Below are 15393 nucleotides of genomic sequence, written 5' to 3'. Positions count from 1 at the left end.
TAATATTATGCTAGCCCATGAGGTGTTTCATTATCTCAGGTTGAAGAAGGATGGGGAGAGCCATGAGTTCGGTTTAAAACTTGACATGAATAAAGCTTATGATAGGGTTGAGTGGGATTTTCTTGAAGCTACTCTTCGTAGGTTTGGTTTTGCTAATGGTTGGGTGAACCTAATTATGGCATGTGTGACTACAGTGTCCTTTTCTATCGTTCTTAATGGCTGTCTTGGGAGTACTTTCTGTCCGAGTAGAGGGTTGAGGCAAGGAGACCCTCTCTCTCCTTACTTATTTCTTTTGGTTAGTGAGGTTCTTTCTCTTCGTATTACCAAAGCTGTTGATGAGAGGAGTTTACTTACTGTGAGACTTGCCTGTAAGTGTCCCCCATTGTCCCACCTATGTTTTGCTGATGATTCACTATTTTTCATGAAGGCCACCCTCCTCAACTGTTCCAAGATATCTATGATATTCAAAGAGTATTGTTTGGCTTCTGATCAACTTATTAGTCTTGAAAAATCGAATATTTATTTTACTCCTAATACCTCTGATCAGGTGAAGCATCTTATGAGCTTGTTATTGGGTATCACTTGCACTGATCAACCGGGAGTATATCTGGGGCTCCCAACTTTTTGGGGAAGGTCAAAAAATGGGGCTTTAGCTTACATCAAAGAGAAGGTGGCGAACAAGATGGATGGGTGGAAAGAAAAGGTATTGACTCAAGCTGGCAAGGAGGTTCTTATCAAGTCTGTGGCTCTTGCTATTCCCTCCTTCCCCATGTCATGTTTCAGATTTCCTAAAGATATTTGTGATGATTTAAATGCTGCATTAGGGAATTTTTGGTGGGGGTCTAATGGGACTGGGAACAACATCCACTGGAAAAGTTGGCAATTTCTGGGTTTACCTAAAGAGAAAGGAGGAATGGGTTTTAGGGACCTGCATGAGTTTAATCTTGCATTGATTGCTAAGCAAGCTTGGAGACTAACCAATGATCCGAACTCTTTATGGGCTAGGGTCTTAAAAGGAAGATATTATCCCAATTGTTGCTTTGCTATAGGGCCTCTTGGGGATGGTCGAGCCTACTTGAAGCTAGAGATTTTATCACAAAGAATAACTACTAGCAGATTGTTTCAGGAGTTATGGTAAACATATGGACTGACTGTTGGCTTCCGCCGACTGACTTAAACGATCCGGTTCGCCCAATCCATACAACTGGACTTATTCCGAGTCATGCTCCTATCATGGTTGAAGAGATTATTGATTGGGATACTCGATCTTGGCATCTAGGAAACATCAGTCATCTAATCCAGCAAGCAGACTTGAATCGTATTCTATCCATTCCTATTGGCAGGAGGGAGGACCCTGACCGTCGAATATGGCCATTAACTAAGCATGGTACTTTTACTGTCAAGTCAGCTTATCACTGGTACCACCATATGCAGTCAACTGCTCCTATCAGTAAATATGGGTCTTCCCACACCATTGATACTAGTTGCTGGAAGTTAATATGGAAACTGCCTACGCTCCCAAAGATTAGGCAATTCTTTTGGAAAGCCTTGAATGCATCTACTCCTACTTATCTTAGTCTCTATCGGAGAAAGATTATCAAATCTCTGTTGTGCCCTGTGTGTGGTGTTTTTGAGTAGTCTTTTGAGCATGCAATATTTATGTGTCCATGGGTTGACCTTGTATGGTTCGGTTCCCCTCTTGGATTGAAGATTGACAAACAATCATTCACTACACTCGATACTTGGTTATTACAAGTGATTAAGAAATTCAGTAGCAAGAAGGTTCGTCAATGGGTTCTTACCTTGGTAAGTTTCTTCACCTGGTCGATCTGGAAGGCTTGATGCCGATTTGTGTACCAACACATCCCTATTTCTCCGACCATTGTTATTCAGCTTGGTTGGGAGGCGGCTTCTGAGTTCACGACATCGACAAATCCTACTGCTGAATCTCCTATGTCTGAACAAATTTTGAACTGGATTCCACCTCCAATGGACATGATTGCTATCAATTGTGATGGGAGTTGGGATATTTCTGGATTGGGGGGCAAAGGTGTGGTGATTAGAAACCACCTGGGGTCATTTATGGGTGGTCTTGCTTCCCCGGTCCGCGCTAGCTCTGTAGAGGCAGTGGAAGCGCTAGCCATTCTTGCCAGCGTCAATCTCGCCGTTGACATGAATTTGAAAGCAGTCCAAGTTCAATCTGATTCACAATCAGTCATCTCAGATCTAAATTCTATTGCCACGTGCAATAATTGGAGAACTAATCTGATTGTTGAAGAAATCAAATGGAAGAGCAGGTTTTTTGATCGGGTTCACTGGAGGTGGATACCGCGAGAAGCTAATTCTGCTGCTCACACAGCAGCACAGCTTGGAAAACAGGCGTTGGGCCTCTGCATCTGGTCGGAGACTCCCCTACCGTCTCTCACTATGGTTTTGAGAAATGATGGGCTTCCATGCCCTCATGATGTTGTAATCTAGAGGAAGCATTGTGTTTCCTACTGTTTTTTGTTTTTTTGTTTTTAGCTCTGTTATCTCCTCTCACTACCATTGCCTGGTTTGTGCTGGAGAACATATGCTTTATACTATTGTGATATATCGTTTGGGCTTTCTGCCTCTTTAATGAATTATTCAGCTTGTCAAAAAAAAANAAAAAAAAAAAAATACACAAATCTCGTTTTTAAGCTTCGAAACCTCGTTCTGTTGCTTCGTGACATCCTACCCCTAATTTTGAGTCCAAAGAAAACAATTGAAGCATCAAGAGAACAAACCCTAAAGCCAAATGGACACATTTACAAAAAAAAAAAAAAAAAACAAACGTGTGGACAAACAGCACAGGTGTGCACGGAAACAAATAAATTAGATTACCGAGTTTACCCCTCACACTCTGATCAGCAGCAGCTCTCTTTTCCTCTCTCTAATCTCTGAAAACCCAAACACACCACCACCATGGAAACACAAAACGACGACGTCTCTTCATGGAGCTCCGATACTAATTGGTCCGTCGCCGGTGGCGCTCTCGTAGATCGCGTCACCTTCGAGTCCTCCTTGTCTCCGATCGACGGCGACGCTCCAAATTCCACGGCCGGATCCTCCCTTATTCTTCGCCCTCCGTCACCAGATTCTGGACCTTGCGAGATCACCAGTATGTTTCACTACTTCCAAGCTTCTCTGATAGATTCACATTTTCCACAGCAAAATTGATTTGAGTTTTGATCCCCTAGTTGCTTTATTGCTCGAATCTAGTTCAAATTGAGAGCTGAATCCAGTTGGAAAAATAGACCTAGTTGGAATTCATAAATGAAATTCAATTTAGGTCATACCTGAAATTGGTATCGGAAAATTTATTAGTATTGTTATGTGTTTTCCAGCTTGTGTTGAATTTCTTATTGTGAAATTAAGGTGGCTTTTTTGTAAGGTAGGGTTTTGAAGCTATCAAGTATACTATTGAGGATGAAGGACCACTAATTTGGCGACATAGTCTATATAGTTGGATTAAGGACCTAGTTTCGACCATTAGAGGCACATTTCTTTTACTCAAGTTGTTATAGGTGATCCCAAAAAGAGAGTCTCGTTAGATATATATGTTCAGTTTTTCTGTATTATATAGGAATAAGATTTTCTGGATGCCGTTAATGGGAATGGTAAACTGGACTTCAAATGAGGAGGAGATTGTTGAAGTTCAACTAAGAATATCTGATGCGACTTATAGAAAGAGAAGTTTTGATTTGTTCAGAGTATGAACAATGTTGGTTAGTGCCTAAAGAGATAGGTGAGATCGTGTGTGGACTAGTGTCAAAGAGAAGTTCAACTAAGAATATCTGATGTGACTTATGGAAAGAGAAGTTTTGATTTGTTGAAAGTATGAACAATGTCCATTAGTGCCTAAGATATTGTGGGGTGGTGTCAAAGACACTCCCATATGACTTAGTTGTTTGCTTTGTTAAAAAGCCATTCAAATATGATTCAATCTTATTCAAAAGTTAGTAAGAAAGTGGTATTTGATTCTTGAATGAATGTCATCAATTGATGACCATGACATGTTCATGTATGTTATGGAAAAGAGGAAAAGGATTATTAAGTTATTTTGTATGTGATCGTGCACTTTGAAAGTCAAAGAGAGTCAATACTATTGAAATTGCTTATATTTGAACTTTCAAAGTAGATTTGAACTTGGGACTTATTGTGTTAACATGGTTGTCCTATGATCGAAAGAGTTCATCACCTAGTACATGCTACAAACATTTTAATCACAACACTCTGTAATGCTATTTTGTTACTATAGATGATTCTTGTGCGGATAACAAGGCGCTATAGATTATTTTACTTCTGCAAATGTGTGTCCCCTTGCATTCATAAGCCACAGGCTTAAGTAGAACTTCTCAACATCCTCATTGTACCAAATGCATCATTGTCCATGTGAAGATCACTGGAATGGTCAAAGTAGAAGAGAATCAATACTTGTGTTCCTATATACAAATGACCAAAAATTTCTTGCCTTGCAGTTAAAGTAGAAGAGAATCAATACTTGTGTTCCTCTTTACAAATGACCAACAATTTCTTGTCTTGCAGTTAATTTCACACAAAAGCATGAGGTCCAGCAGATTTATGTTCGGAGTACTGCCCGAGTCTATGAGGTATACTATGCACCTGATTCACAAAGTGACAACGAATATCTATGTACTGTTCGCTGTGGAATTGCTGCCAGAGATGAAGAAGTGCTTCACACAGCTAATAATGAAGAAGTTCATTCTGCAAATTCAAATGGGTCTCTTAAGGAGGTATCTGAAGAAAACCTAAGAAATGGCAATAACTTGAGTACCAGTGAAGATGACTGGGTTGAAGTGAAAGTCCCAGATGGTCATGTGCTTGATAAAAAAATCAGCTCCTTGCCATTGAATTCTGGTTCTGAACAGGTATGATGGTCCCCCTCCTCATTCTTTCAGCCACTTGTATCGAGTCTTGGTCCATCCTCCCTTTACAATAAAAATTGTAATCAGGTTTATCAGTTTTGACGTAGCAATCTAGACTCTACCCTGTTTTATTGCGGATCTTAATTTGATAAATGAGTCCAAACCACCGAATTTAAAGATTAGCTTATTGCAATTTTCAGCCAATTTATGTTTCAAGTTGCCAACATCTGAATATATCTTGGCTGCTTCCTATCACATGTAGTCCCCCTTCTGCAATTTGTTTACAGAGAGAGGCAGAGGCCGGGGGAATGGGGAGAAGTTTTATTTGATAAGTGGGTTATGAGTTATGAGTGACTGGTTTATGAAAGCACTGATGTATATTTGTTATTATTAATGCTGACCACTGTACAATTTTTCAGGCTTTTTATGAAGCCACAGCACAGATGAGTGATGTAAATCCTTGTATATCCTTAACACTTCGTCTACTGTCACTTGAGAGGAAAGATTGTGTTTATGTTGATGAGATTTATGTGTTTGCTGATCCTGATGATTCAGCGGATTTGGAAAAGGAAACGAGTACAGTGGAAAACTCAGCTGGAAGTTCTCTCATGGCCATGTTTATGCCTACCCTCTTGCAGTTATCTAAAACAAGGAGTGTTAACCAAACCCAAGACTCCCAAATGATTAGGTCAAAAGCCTCTGATTCTACCAGTGTTGCGACTAAGTTCCAGACAGATATTAAACCCAGCATATCCGAGCATCAAGAAGTATTGTGTCAGGATGCGAGTAGGGATACATTTGGTAGCACCCCATCACAGATCCCTGTAGGGGTTCCTGTTACAGAAAGTGAAACTGATACTGGAAATCACCATGTTGAAAGATCTATGGACCTGCTTTTTTCTCGAATGGGCAGAATAGAGGATCTATTATTGAGATTTGAAGACAAAATGGTAAAGCCCATAAGCAGCATTGAGGCAAGGCTTGAGAGGGTTGAGCAGCAACTTGAAGTACTCAGCAAACAATCACAGAATTCTAGATTGTCAACGTGCTCAAGATTCTATGCTCCTTCTTTCTCATGCATTGAGTCTGATTCCAACTCCTTCTGCAACAGTGGAAATGACTATCCCAGTTGTGAGGCAGTAATATCAGGTAACAAGGACGCTCAATCTGAGGCACTCTCTACCACACCTTATTACATGTCTGATTCAGTATTTCCTTCAAAGTTGGTCCCAGGTCTAGTAGTAACTGCTCCTGAATTTTCAAGTGATGATGAGGATGAAGAAGATCAATCATCAAGTCTAGTGATAACTCCTTCAAAGAATACACCAAGGCCTGCTTTGACAATTGATGATGCCCTAGCATCTGCACTAGCTGGGTTCTTGTCTCTGACTTCTAATCACGCTCCGAAGTGTAGTCAACCTTTTTCCGTTAAAGCTCCAGAATTTTTAAATGAAGAAGATGGTAGCCCTGACACAAAAGCTTCAGTGGGAGTTGAAGAACTAGGGACAGGGCCATCCATGTGCTATGATGAATCTGATGGGATACAGAATGTGAAAGATTCACGAGCTCATTCATCCAGAATTTCTTCATATACTGAGGAGAATGATGAAAGATTTAATGATGAGCACCCTGTTAAACCAGAGGGAATTAGTGTGCAGCAAGAGCATCATGAGGTCACAGGAGAAGACAAACCAGATGGTAAGAGCAGTGAGAATGCAGTTGATCATGGCATGGCTCGAACTGATATCTGTGAGACAACAGAAGAGATTGAGAAGGGAGTAGTCATCACTGAGATTAGCAATATTGCCAGCCCTGATAAAACAGATATTCCAAACGGGTTGCCTCAAGATGAGACAGATGATGGATTTAACAATACTCAGGAAGATACTAACACAGAGGAAGTGACAGAAGAGAATTCTGACAGACCTGCAAAGGAAGAGAAAGGAGAGAATTCTGACAAAGATGTTTTGAAGAATATCCTTGAATTCTCACGTGCTTCTTCTGTGGTGGATTTTGAAATTCCAGTGTTGGATGTGAAATTTACTTCTCTTGAAAGTTGTAATGGCACTTGTTCTCTTGCAGCCCTTTTGTCTGAATCGCCGGAATCAAGGACTGAAGCATCTTGTGTGAAGGAAAGTGATGATGCAGCCCCGGTCAATGAGGAGTCGAGCTTGATTTTGGTGGAAGACGGGGAGCGGGTCGGTCCTGCTCCTGATGGTAGTTTTTCTGTGGATATGGATTTCTATAGTGTAGCAGAACCATTGAGCACATGGGGTGCAAATCTGCAGTGCGAAACATCCAGTAGCCATGAGACTTTTGCAGCAAGCCTCATTTGATAGCTTCTCTGTTGATAACTTCGGCCAATAGTCTGTACATATATATGCGCTAGACAAGAATTGGTTGTGTACTATCGTGTGTTTTTTCGTTGCTTTAGTACTCGTAAACCAATTCAACTTTACTCACTTCGACTTTTTTTACGGTTTAACCTCAGGTCAATATTCATAGCTCCACGAATGAAAATTGAAAATGCTCATAAGCTTTATATTTGTCCTCCCCCTCTGGAGGCGCTGTTTGTTGGGACACTTGCTGAAACCTACCACCGCTCTAAACCCATCATCTTCCGTCATTTATAATACAAATTCGCGACCATTTGTTCATCCATTTATTGTGATAATCGGCTACCACCCAGATTATCGGTCACATTCCAAACCGCATGGTCGAAACAAAATCGTGTCTCCTGCATGGCTGCACTCAATACAGCCAAAAAAGAAGGGTTGGTCCTAAGAGTACCCACATTTACCGTAAATTCCAAGCTCGTGGGACAATGAGACATGACTGCTATAAATATCTGCTTGGAGATACATAATTGTGTCCTTTTCATTTCTACATTTGTTTTGGAGCTCACAAAAGTTGATGAATGAGAAGGGTAGTTGTTGTTGTTGTTTTTTTTTTGTTTGTTTGTTTGTGATACAAGCATTTTGGTAGTTGAGACTAGAGAGGTGCTCACATGAACACCATGCATTGCAGCTACCACCTCCATTTGTCACTTTGCCTTCTTCCCCACTCTTCTCACCTAAGTCTACCATTTTTATTAATGGCGACACTTGCATAATTAGATATATATTTATATAAAAATTATGTAACTCTGCCTAGTGCCTAGCTACCCCCTAAAATAAAACTCATAATAGTCAACTTTGCTGGTATGTTTTGATTTTTTGGCATTTGGTCTTGTTTATCCAAAACTAAAATTAGTTTATTGTTTGTATGTTTTTCTTTTTGAATAAATTGGTTGCAGGTTTTTCAATTTTAAGAGAAGCGGAAAACTTTCGATTATTAATATGTATGAAACAGCTAAAACCTTGAATTATTATGTATGAAGCGGTTAAAAGATATAACTGATTAACTTTCTATTCGAGTAAATTTGAGACAACATAGCATTCTTAATAAATAAAACCGACTCAATTACTTATAAACAACATTATTTCTGTTTTTGAGTGTATGTTTGAATAGGTAGAGCTTCATTGATTATGATCAGTTGACATTTTGGTTTGCAAATACATGTGTAATGTCGATATTGTACTGCTCATCTATCAAAATTAATTCTTAATACCAATTAAAGTTTGTACTAAAAAGAAACTTTAATATCTTGTGCTCTCTTGTTTGGTAGGTAAAACGAGAGAACAATAGGCGTTCCAACTCGGGTGGAATTTCGATTAGCCAGCAACGTACACGATAATGCACGTGCCGTAGCTGGGGGTTTCCTAACGAGGCAATTGGGCAGGCACGTGATCTCCCATCTACCCACCCTAAACCCTCTCTTCCCTCTCTTCCCTTCTCTACTCCTTTTCCGTGTATATATACAACCTCCCCTTCTCTCCTACCATTATATTCTAACATTTTTCATTTGCATTATAACGCAACAACACACAGCTCCATCTATCCCTCTTCCTCCTTAGCCTCCCCATTTTGATCTTCTCTCGACACTTCTCCGAGATATCGAAATGGTGACCGTCGAGGAAGTCCGCAAGGCTCAACGTGCCGAGGGTCCGGCCACCGTCTTGGCCATCGGGACTGCAACTCCTCCCAACTGTATTGACCAAAGCACGTACCCCGACTACTACTTCCGTATCACCAACAGCGAGCACAAGGCTGAGCTCAAGGAGAAATTCCAGCGCATGTGTAAGTAGTACCACCTACTGATCCATAATTTTCTTTCTTCTCCATGTCAATTAAAATTATAACTTGTTCATTTTTGTGTTCGAATTATATAAATAGTCTACACTTTAATCCTTTCTATGCATGATTTTATTATATAATGCTGATGGCTAGAGGTGTGGTGTTGCATTTTCAGGTGACAAATCTATGATCAAGAAGCGTTACATGTATTTGACTGAAGAAATTCTCAAAGAGAATCCTAGCATGTGTGAGTACATGGCACCTTCACTTGATGCAAGACAAGACATGGTGGTGGTAGAAATTCCAAAGCTTGGAAAAGAGGCCGCTGTCAAGGCCATTAAGGAATGGGGTCAGCCCAAGTCCAAAATCACACACTTGGTCTTTTGTACCACTAGTGGTGTCGACATGCCCGGTGCCGATTACCAGCTCACGAAGCTCTTGGGCCTCCGCCCGTCCGTCAAGCGTCTCATGATGTACCAGCAAGGCTGTTTCGCCGGAGGCACGGTGCTCCGGTTGGCAAAAGACTTGGCTGAGAACAACCGGGGGGCACGTGTTCTCGTTGTTTGCTCTGAGATCACTGCCGTGACCTTCCGTGGGCCTAGCGACACCCATCTCGATAGTCTTGTGGGCCAAGCCTTGTTCGGTGATGGTGCCGCGGCCATTATTGTTGGGTCCGACCCATTGCCCGAGGTTGAGAGGCCTTTGTTTGAGCTGGTCTCAGCGGCCCAAACTATCCTTCCCGATAGTGACGGGGCCATCGACGGGCATCTTCGTGAAGTTGGGCTCACATTTCACCTCCTCAAAGATGTTCCCGGGCTGATTTCGAAGAACATCGAGAAGAGCCTCAACGAGGCCTTCAAGCCTTTGAACATTACCGACTGGAACTCACTTTTCTGGATTGCACACCCAGGTGGCCCAGCAATTCTGGACCAGGTTGAGGCTAAATTGGCCCTCAAGCCTGAGAAGTTAGAAGCCACGAGGCATATCCTATCTGAGTATGGAAACATGTCTAGTGCTTGTGTGTTGTTTATTTTGGACGAGGTGAGGAGGAGGTCTGCAGCTAATGGGCACAAGACCACCGGAGAGGGGAAGGAGTGGGGTGTTCTGTTTGGATTCGGGCCTGGGCTCACCGTCGAGACCGTTGTGCTTCACAGTGTGGCTGCTTGAACTTGAAGGTATCTGGGTTCACTTGGTTGATCTGCTATATGTATTCTTTCCACTACGTTTCTGGGTAGTTTTCCTTTTTTGGATTTATTTTTCTGGTGATCTTCATTTGGGCATTCTGAGGTAAACTTAGATGCCATCACCTTGGTTACTTTCATGTTGCTAATTACTAGATTGATGAAGAAAACAAAAGGGGTAGCAATATCTGTAATGATGAATAATAAGATTCCTATATTTCATAATGATCAGAACTTTGTGAAATTATTTAGTTACCAAGTTACATTCCAGGAAGATTGAAGGGATGAAAGTTATCTCCCACTAGCTGGGGGATTCTCCAGGGATAGAATATGTGCATTAGCAACATCTCAAAACATCTATGAACTGCTTTTGGGAGTGTTTCACTCCCTGCATCATACAAACCAATGTTTCAATATGGATCCGAACATATCTTCTTTGAAGTAGCATGAAATATTTCAACCGATTCTATTAAAGTATTAGTGAATGCAGCATATTGATGATGATAACAGAAAGAGCAGGGAAATGACATCTGCATAAACAAGTAAATGAAAGTATACGCCCAATAAATTTATAAAATAAAGTCTCGAACCGCAGCTACATTTGCATACAAGACTGTGTTGGAAAAACAGCACATCTTTATAGCGTATGGCCATGGATGCAGGGTCAGCATGCAAATCCAATCTTTTGTACAAAAAGAAAAATGTGCAGAGATTTGGCTGACAACACAAAGTTTACGTTTCCGGTATGGCAGCTGAAAGTGATACAAACAAGAGTACAATTAACTGAGTTACATTCACTTCATTTTCATCCATCACTAAGTGCATTACAAACACATAAGCCTAAAATTTTCTCTATGCTGAGGTGACTAACATGAGTCCACAAGCATACTTAATGTAAGAAGAACAAGTAAACATGTATTTCATTATCACATTTTCTGTAACTTCCTTTAAAATTTAATCCTTCGATTTTAAAAAGTAGTTCAAAACTTCAAAATTTCCCAAATTTGAGTCTCAAAATGACGTGGTGTTGATGTGGTAGAAATAATGACACATCATCATATCATGCTGGATATTAGTATGTAAGGAATCAGGACAAAACAGTAGACGTGGCAGATGCCATATCATTTATGACTCACTTAACAAGATGAGAGGGTGGAAATGAAAGTCATGTGCTTATTAACAAGATCACAATGCCATCAAGTGGGTTATGAGTGATGTAAGTATATCCCTAACACTTCATCCACTGTCACTCCAGATGAAAAACATGTGTGTTTATGCTGATTTGATTATGTGTTTGCTGATTCTACTGATTCAGTGGATTTGGAAAACCAAGCGACTGAGTACGGTAGAAAATTCAGCTGGAAGTTTACTCACGCATGTTTATGCCTACCCTCCTGATGCAATTATCCAAAACAAGGTAGTGTTTCCTACGCAGAGTAGCACATTAAATTGCACACTGTAGCTCAGAAATGTAGACTAAAGTGAGAAGGGCAAGCCAGCGAGGCATTTGGATTTGGTAGCTAAGACTTGAGAGGGTTTTACAACAGAGAAGGCAATGGTCAAGCACATGAATTGCAGCTAGCTACCACCCTCTCTCCTTCCCCTCTCTTCCCATACTAACAAAACTCATTCCTCTCACCTAAGCCTATCATCTTTCAGTGACTATAATTATTGGCAACCCATGCTCAATTAGTATATACTAAACCTGTGTATTTAGTATATACTTGGTCAGAAATAAAATATCTCTGCTTTCATGTCACTCTGCCTATTTGGTATATACTAAACCCATGCTCAAGTAGTATATACTAAACCTATGTATTTACCTAGCTACCACCCCAAAATATAAATAACAATCAATTTGCTAATATCTTCTGACTATTTGGTATTCATCATTTTTTTTACCCCAAAATAAAATGAATCACTTTTAGTGTTTTTTTAAGGAAAACAACACTATAATTTTGAGGTAAGCAGAGTCAAGCTCCATTCAATATAGCAGCGACGTCATTGCGTCTAAGCTAGAAAAATTATTAAAAAGACAAAATATCACGAATGGTCACTGACTTTTGATAAATTAATAACTTTACTCACTCACATTATAAAAATATCACTTAACTCGCTCATTTTTGATTTGTCTCTCACTTAACTCACCGTCGTTAAACCTACAGTTAGGAACCGTTAACATCGAGAGTATATTTGTCTAAACACCAAAAATGAATTCCAATTATTTTTTTTAGGAAAAAAATAAAAATTGTTTTATTCTCATCAGATTTTAATTCTAAAACATTTGTTTTGTATTAGAAATTCCATATTGTTTTTTTTTGTTTAAAGTTGAAAATAATTTAATAACTTTCAAATAAGAAAAATATGCATTTCTAAGTTAATAATGTATCGTGAAAAAAAATAAATAAATTTTTTTTTTCAAAATAATTTCAGATTTTATAAAGTCACTCTTTTTCATAAAATAAAAAGGGAAATGATTTAATAACTTTAGAAATAAAATAAAACAAGTTAGAAATGAATTTTATGTGGTTAGACAAATATACCCTCAACTTTAACGGTTTTTAACGGTAGGTTTAATGACAGTGAGTTAAGTGAGAGACGGAATCAAAAGTTAGTGAGTTAAGTGATATTTTAGAAATGTGAGTGAGTAAAGTGATTAATAGATCAAAAGTCAGTGACCATTTGTAAATTTTTACCTATTAAAAATCCCTCAAAATACAATATCAATGACAATGAAGTCGTAAAAAATTTATAATTAATTATCTTTCAAAATAAATGAACTCCTAAAAGTAATGTAAGATTAAAGTAGGATCACATTTTTAAATGAGTTAAACTGTCTAATAGAATTTCTTGGATTAACATATGTATGGTATTGTGGCTCTATCGATAATAATTTAAATGACAACTGAAATTGGAATAAAAAAGAGAGAAGGCTGTTTGATTTTTTGCAGCCCTTTTGTTTGGTAGGTAAGACGAGAGAAGCACCACATCCCAAATCATGTGAATTTTGATCACACAAAAATACCATGCACGTGCCATTCTCTTGGGGGTTCTAACAAGGCAATTGGGCAGGCATGTGATCCCCCAGCTACCCAACCCTCCCTTCTATCTTTCATATATAAATACAACTCCATTTCTCATACCATTATATTCCAACACTTTTTGAGCTTTGCCTTCCTACTGTAACACAACACCAACTGCTCAATCCCTCGTTGTTCTTCCTCCTAGCCTCCCCATTTTGATCCTTCTCGACACTTCTCTGAGAAATCAAAATGGTGACCGTTGAGGAAGTCCGCAAGGCTCAACGCGCTGAGGGTCCGGCCACTGTCTTGGCCATCGGGACAGCGACACCACCCAACTGTATTGACCAGAGCACATACCCCGACTACTACTTTCGTATCACCAACAGTGAGCACAAGGCTGAGCTCAAGGAGAAATTCCAGCGCATGTGTAAGTAGTAGGGCCTAGCAAGCCACTGACCCATGATATATTTCTTTCTTCTCTATTTCTGTCCTTAATTCATAAGTTGTCCATTTTTGTGTTGAAATCTTATAAGGAGCTTCCCTAGCCCCTCTTACACCTGTGAATTTAATTGAAGAATTTATGATGGGAGATAATAAAATACTGATGGCTAGAGCCACGATGTTGCATTTCCAGGTGACAAATCTATGATCAAGAAGCGTTACATGTACTTGACTGAAGAAATTCTTAAAGAGAATCCCAGTATGTGCGAGTACATGGCGCCTTCACTTGATGCAAGACAAGACATGGTGGTAGTTGAAATTCCAAAGCTTGGAAAAGATGCCGCTGTCAAGGCCATTAAGGAATGGGGTCAGCCCAAGTCCAGAATCACCCACTTGGTCTTTTGTACCACTAGTGGTGTCGACATGCCCGGTGCCGATTACCAGCTCACGAAGCTCTTAGGCCTCCGCCCGTCCGTCAAGCGTCTCATGATGTACCAGCAAGGCTGTTTCGCCGGAGGCACGGTGCTCCGGTTGGCAAAAGACTTGGCTGAGAACAACCGGGGGGCACGTGTTCTCGTTGTTTGCTCTGAGATCACTGCCGTGACCTTCCGTGGGCCTAGCGACACCCATCTCGATAGTCTTGTGGGCCAAGCTTTGTTCGGTGATGGTGCCGCAGCTATAATTGTTGGGTCTGACCCATTGCCCGAGGTTGAGAGGCCTTTGTTTGAGCTTGTCTCAGCGGCCCAAACTATCCTTCCCGATAGTGACGGAGCCATCGACGGGCATCTTCGTGAAGTTGGGCTCACATTTCACCTCCTCAAAGATGTTCCTGGGCTGATTTCGAAGAACATCGAGAAGAGTCTCAACGAGGCCTTCAAACCTTTGAATATCACTGACTGGAACTCACTTTTCTGGATTGCACACCCAGGTGGCCCAGCAATTTTGGACCAAGTGGAAGCTAAATTGGCCCTCAAGCCTGAGAAGTTGGAAGCCACGAGGCATATCCTATCCGAGTATGGAAACATGTCTAGTGCTTGTGTGTTGTTTATTTTGGACGAAGTCAGGAGGAAGTCTGCAGCTAATGGGCACAAGACCACCGGAGAGGGCCTGGAGTGGGGTGTTCTATTTGGGTTTGGGCCTGGGCTCACCGTCGAGACCGTCGTGCTTCACAGTGTATCTGCTTGAACTTTAAGGCATCCGGGTTCATTCGAGTGATCTTCTCCTTGATTTGTGCTTATATTTGTATTATCTCCATTCTACTTTCTGGCTATTAGTTTTGCTTTTTTGGAATTTTTTTTCTGGTGAACTTCATTTGGGCATTCTGAGGTAAAACTTCGAAAATAAACCAGCCCATGCCATGTAGCAATATATGTATTGATGAATAATGCAATTCCACATATAACTATGATAAAAATGTCGAAGTTAGAAACTTACTTTCCTAGAAGATTGAGGGCAGGGAAGGATTCTTTAAGGCCAGAATGCATTGACAACATCTCCAAACATCAACCCATCTATCTATGAGAGTTCCTGCATTAAAACCGAAGTTTCAATGAGCAAATGAACCAATGGGCTCAATACAAAACAATATGCGGAATGAACAATGTCCCAAACCAGAAAGAAGACATAAGAAGATATAGAATTTAAGTGGTTGACTAGATAAAA

General features: G+C 40.3%; 3 protein-coding genes across 4 annotated transcripts; all 3 read left to right on the top strand.

Moving 5' to 3' along the window:
* Window positions 1–2914: 2914 nt before the first annotated feature.
* On the top strand, window positions 2915–7343 carry LOC101298741. Of its 2 annotated transcripts, XM_004306497.1 has the most exons (4): window positions 2915–3142; window positions 4570–4913; window positions 5330–6059; window positions 6144–7343. In XM_004306497.1, the coding sequence occupies exons 1-4, from the start codon at window positions 2947–2949 to the stop codon at window positions 7244–7246; spliced, it is 2373 nt and encodes a 790-aa protein (XP_004306545.1). In that variant the 5' UTR covers window positions 2915–2946; the 3' UTR covers window positions 7247–7343. The 2 variants fall into 2 exon arrangements, with proteins under 2 accessions (XP_004306545.1, XP_004306544.1); XM_004306496.1 differs by having other exon boundaries at window positions 5330–7343.
* A 1452-nt stretch (window positions 7344–8795) lies between these two features.
* Window positions 8796–10496, top strand: LOC101298456 (chalcone synthase 2-like). Its single transcript, XM_004306495.1, has 2 exons — window positions 8796–9089; window positions 9262–10496. Exons 1-2 carry the CDS (start codon window positions 8912–8914, stop codon window positions 10251–10253), a joined length of 1170 nt encoding a protein of 389 aa, XP_004306543.1. The 5' UTR covers window positions 8796–8911; the 3' UTR covers window positions 10254–10496.
* A 2920-nt stretch (window positions 10497–13416) lies between these two features.
* LOC101298162 (chalcone synthase 2-like) lies at window positions 13417–15163 on the top strand. The gene is made up of 2 exons (XM_004306494.1): window positions 13417–13717; window positions 13925–15163. Exons 1-2 carry the CDS (start codon window positions 13540–13542, stop codon window positions 14914–14916), a joined length of 1170 nt encoding a protein of 389 aa, XP_004306542.1. The 5' UTR covers window positions 13417–13539; the 3' UTR covers window positions 14917–15163.
* The last annotated feature ends 230 nt before the right edge of the window (window positions 15164–15393 follow it).

This window comes from Fragaria vesca, linkage group LG7 (genome assembly GCF_000184155.1).
Source record: "Fragaria vesca subsp. vesca linkage group LG7, FraVesHawaii_1.0, whole genome shotgun sequence".
In the NCBI taxonomy this organism is placed as follows: Eukaryota; Viridiplantae; Streptophyta; class Magnoliopsida; order Rosales; family Rosaceae; genus Fragaria; species Fragaria vesca.
The sequence above is the reverse complement of the archived record's forward strand: the minus strand, read 5'-3'. Positions and strand labels throughout refer to the sequence as shown.

Coding starts and splice junctions, on each gene's coding strand:
- LOC101298741 (XM_004306496.1), top strand. CDS start 2,947: ATGGAAACACAAAACGACGACGTCTCTTCATGGAGCTCCGATACTAAT. Junction 3,143..4,569: donor TGGACCTTGCGAGATCACCA/GTATGTTTCACT, acceptor CTTGTCTTGCAG/TTAATTTCACACAAAAGCAT. Junction 4,914..5,329: donor TGAATTCTGGTTCTGAACAG/GTATGATGGTCC, acceptor ACAATTTTTCAG/GCTTTTTATGAAGCCACAGC.
- LOC101298456 (XM_004306495.1), top strand. CDS start 8,912: ATGGTGACCGTCGAGGAAGTCCGCAAGGCTCAACGTGCCGAGGGTCCG. Junction 9,090..9,261: donor GGAGAAATTCCAGCGCATGT/GTAAGTAGTACC, acceptor TTGCATTTTCAG/GTGACAAATCTATGATCAAG.
- LOC101298162 (XM_004306494.1), top strand. CDS start 13,540: ATGGTGACCGTTGAGGAAGTCCGCAAGGCTCAACGCGCTGAGGGTCCG. Junction 13,718..13,924: donor GGAGAAATTCCAGCGCATGT/GTAAGTAGTAGG, acceptor TTGCATTTCCAG/GTGACAAATCTATGATCAAG.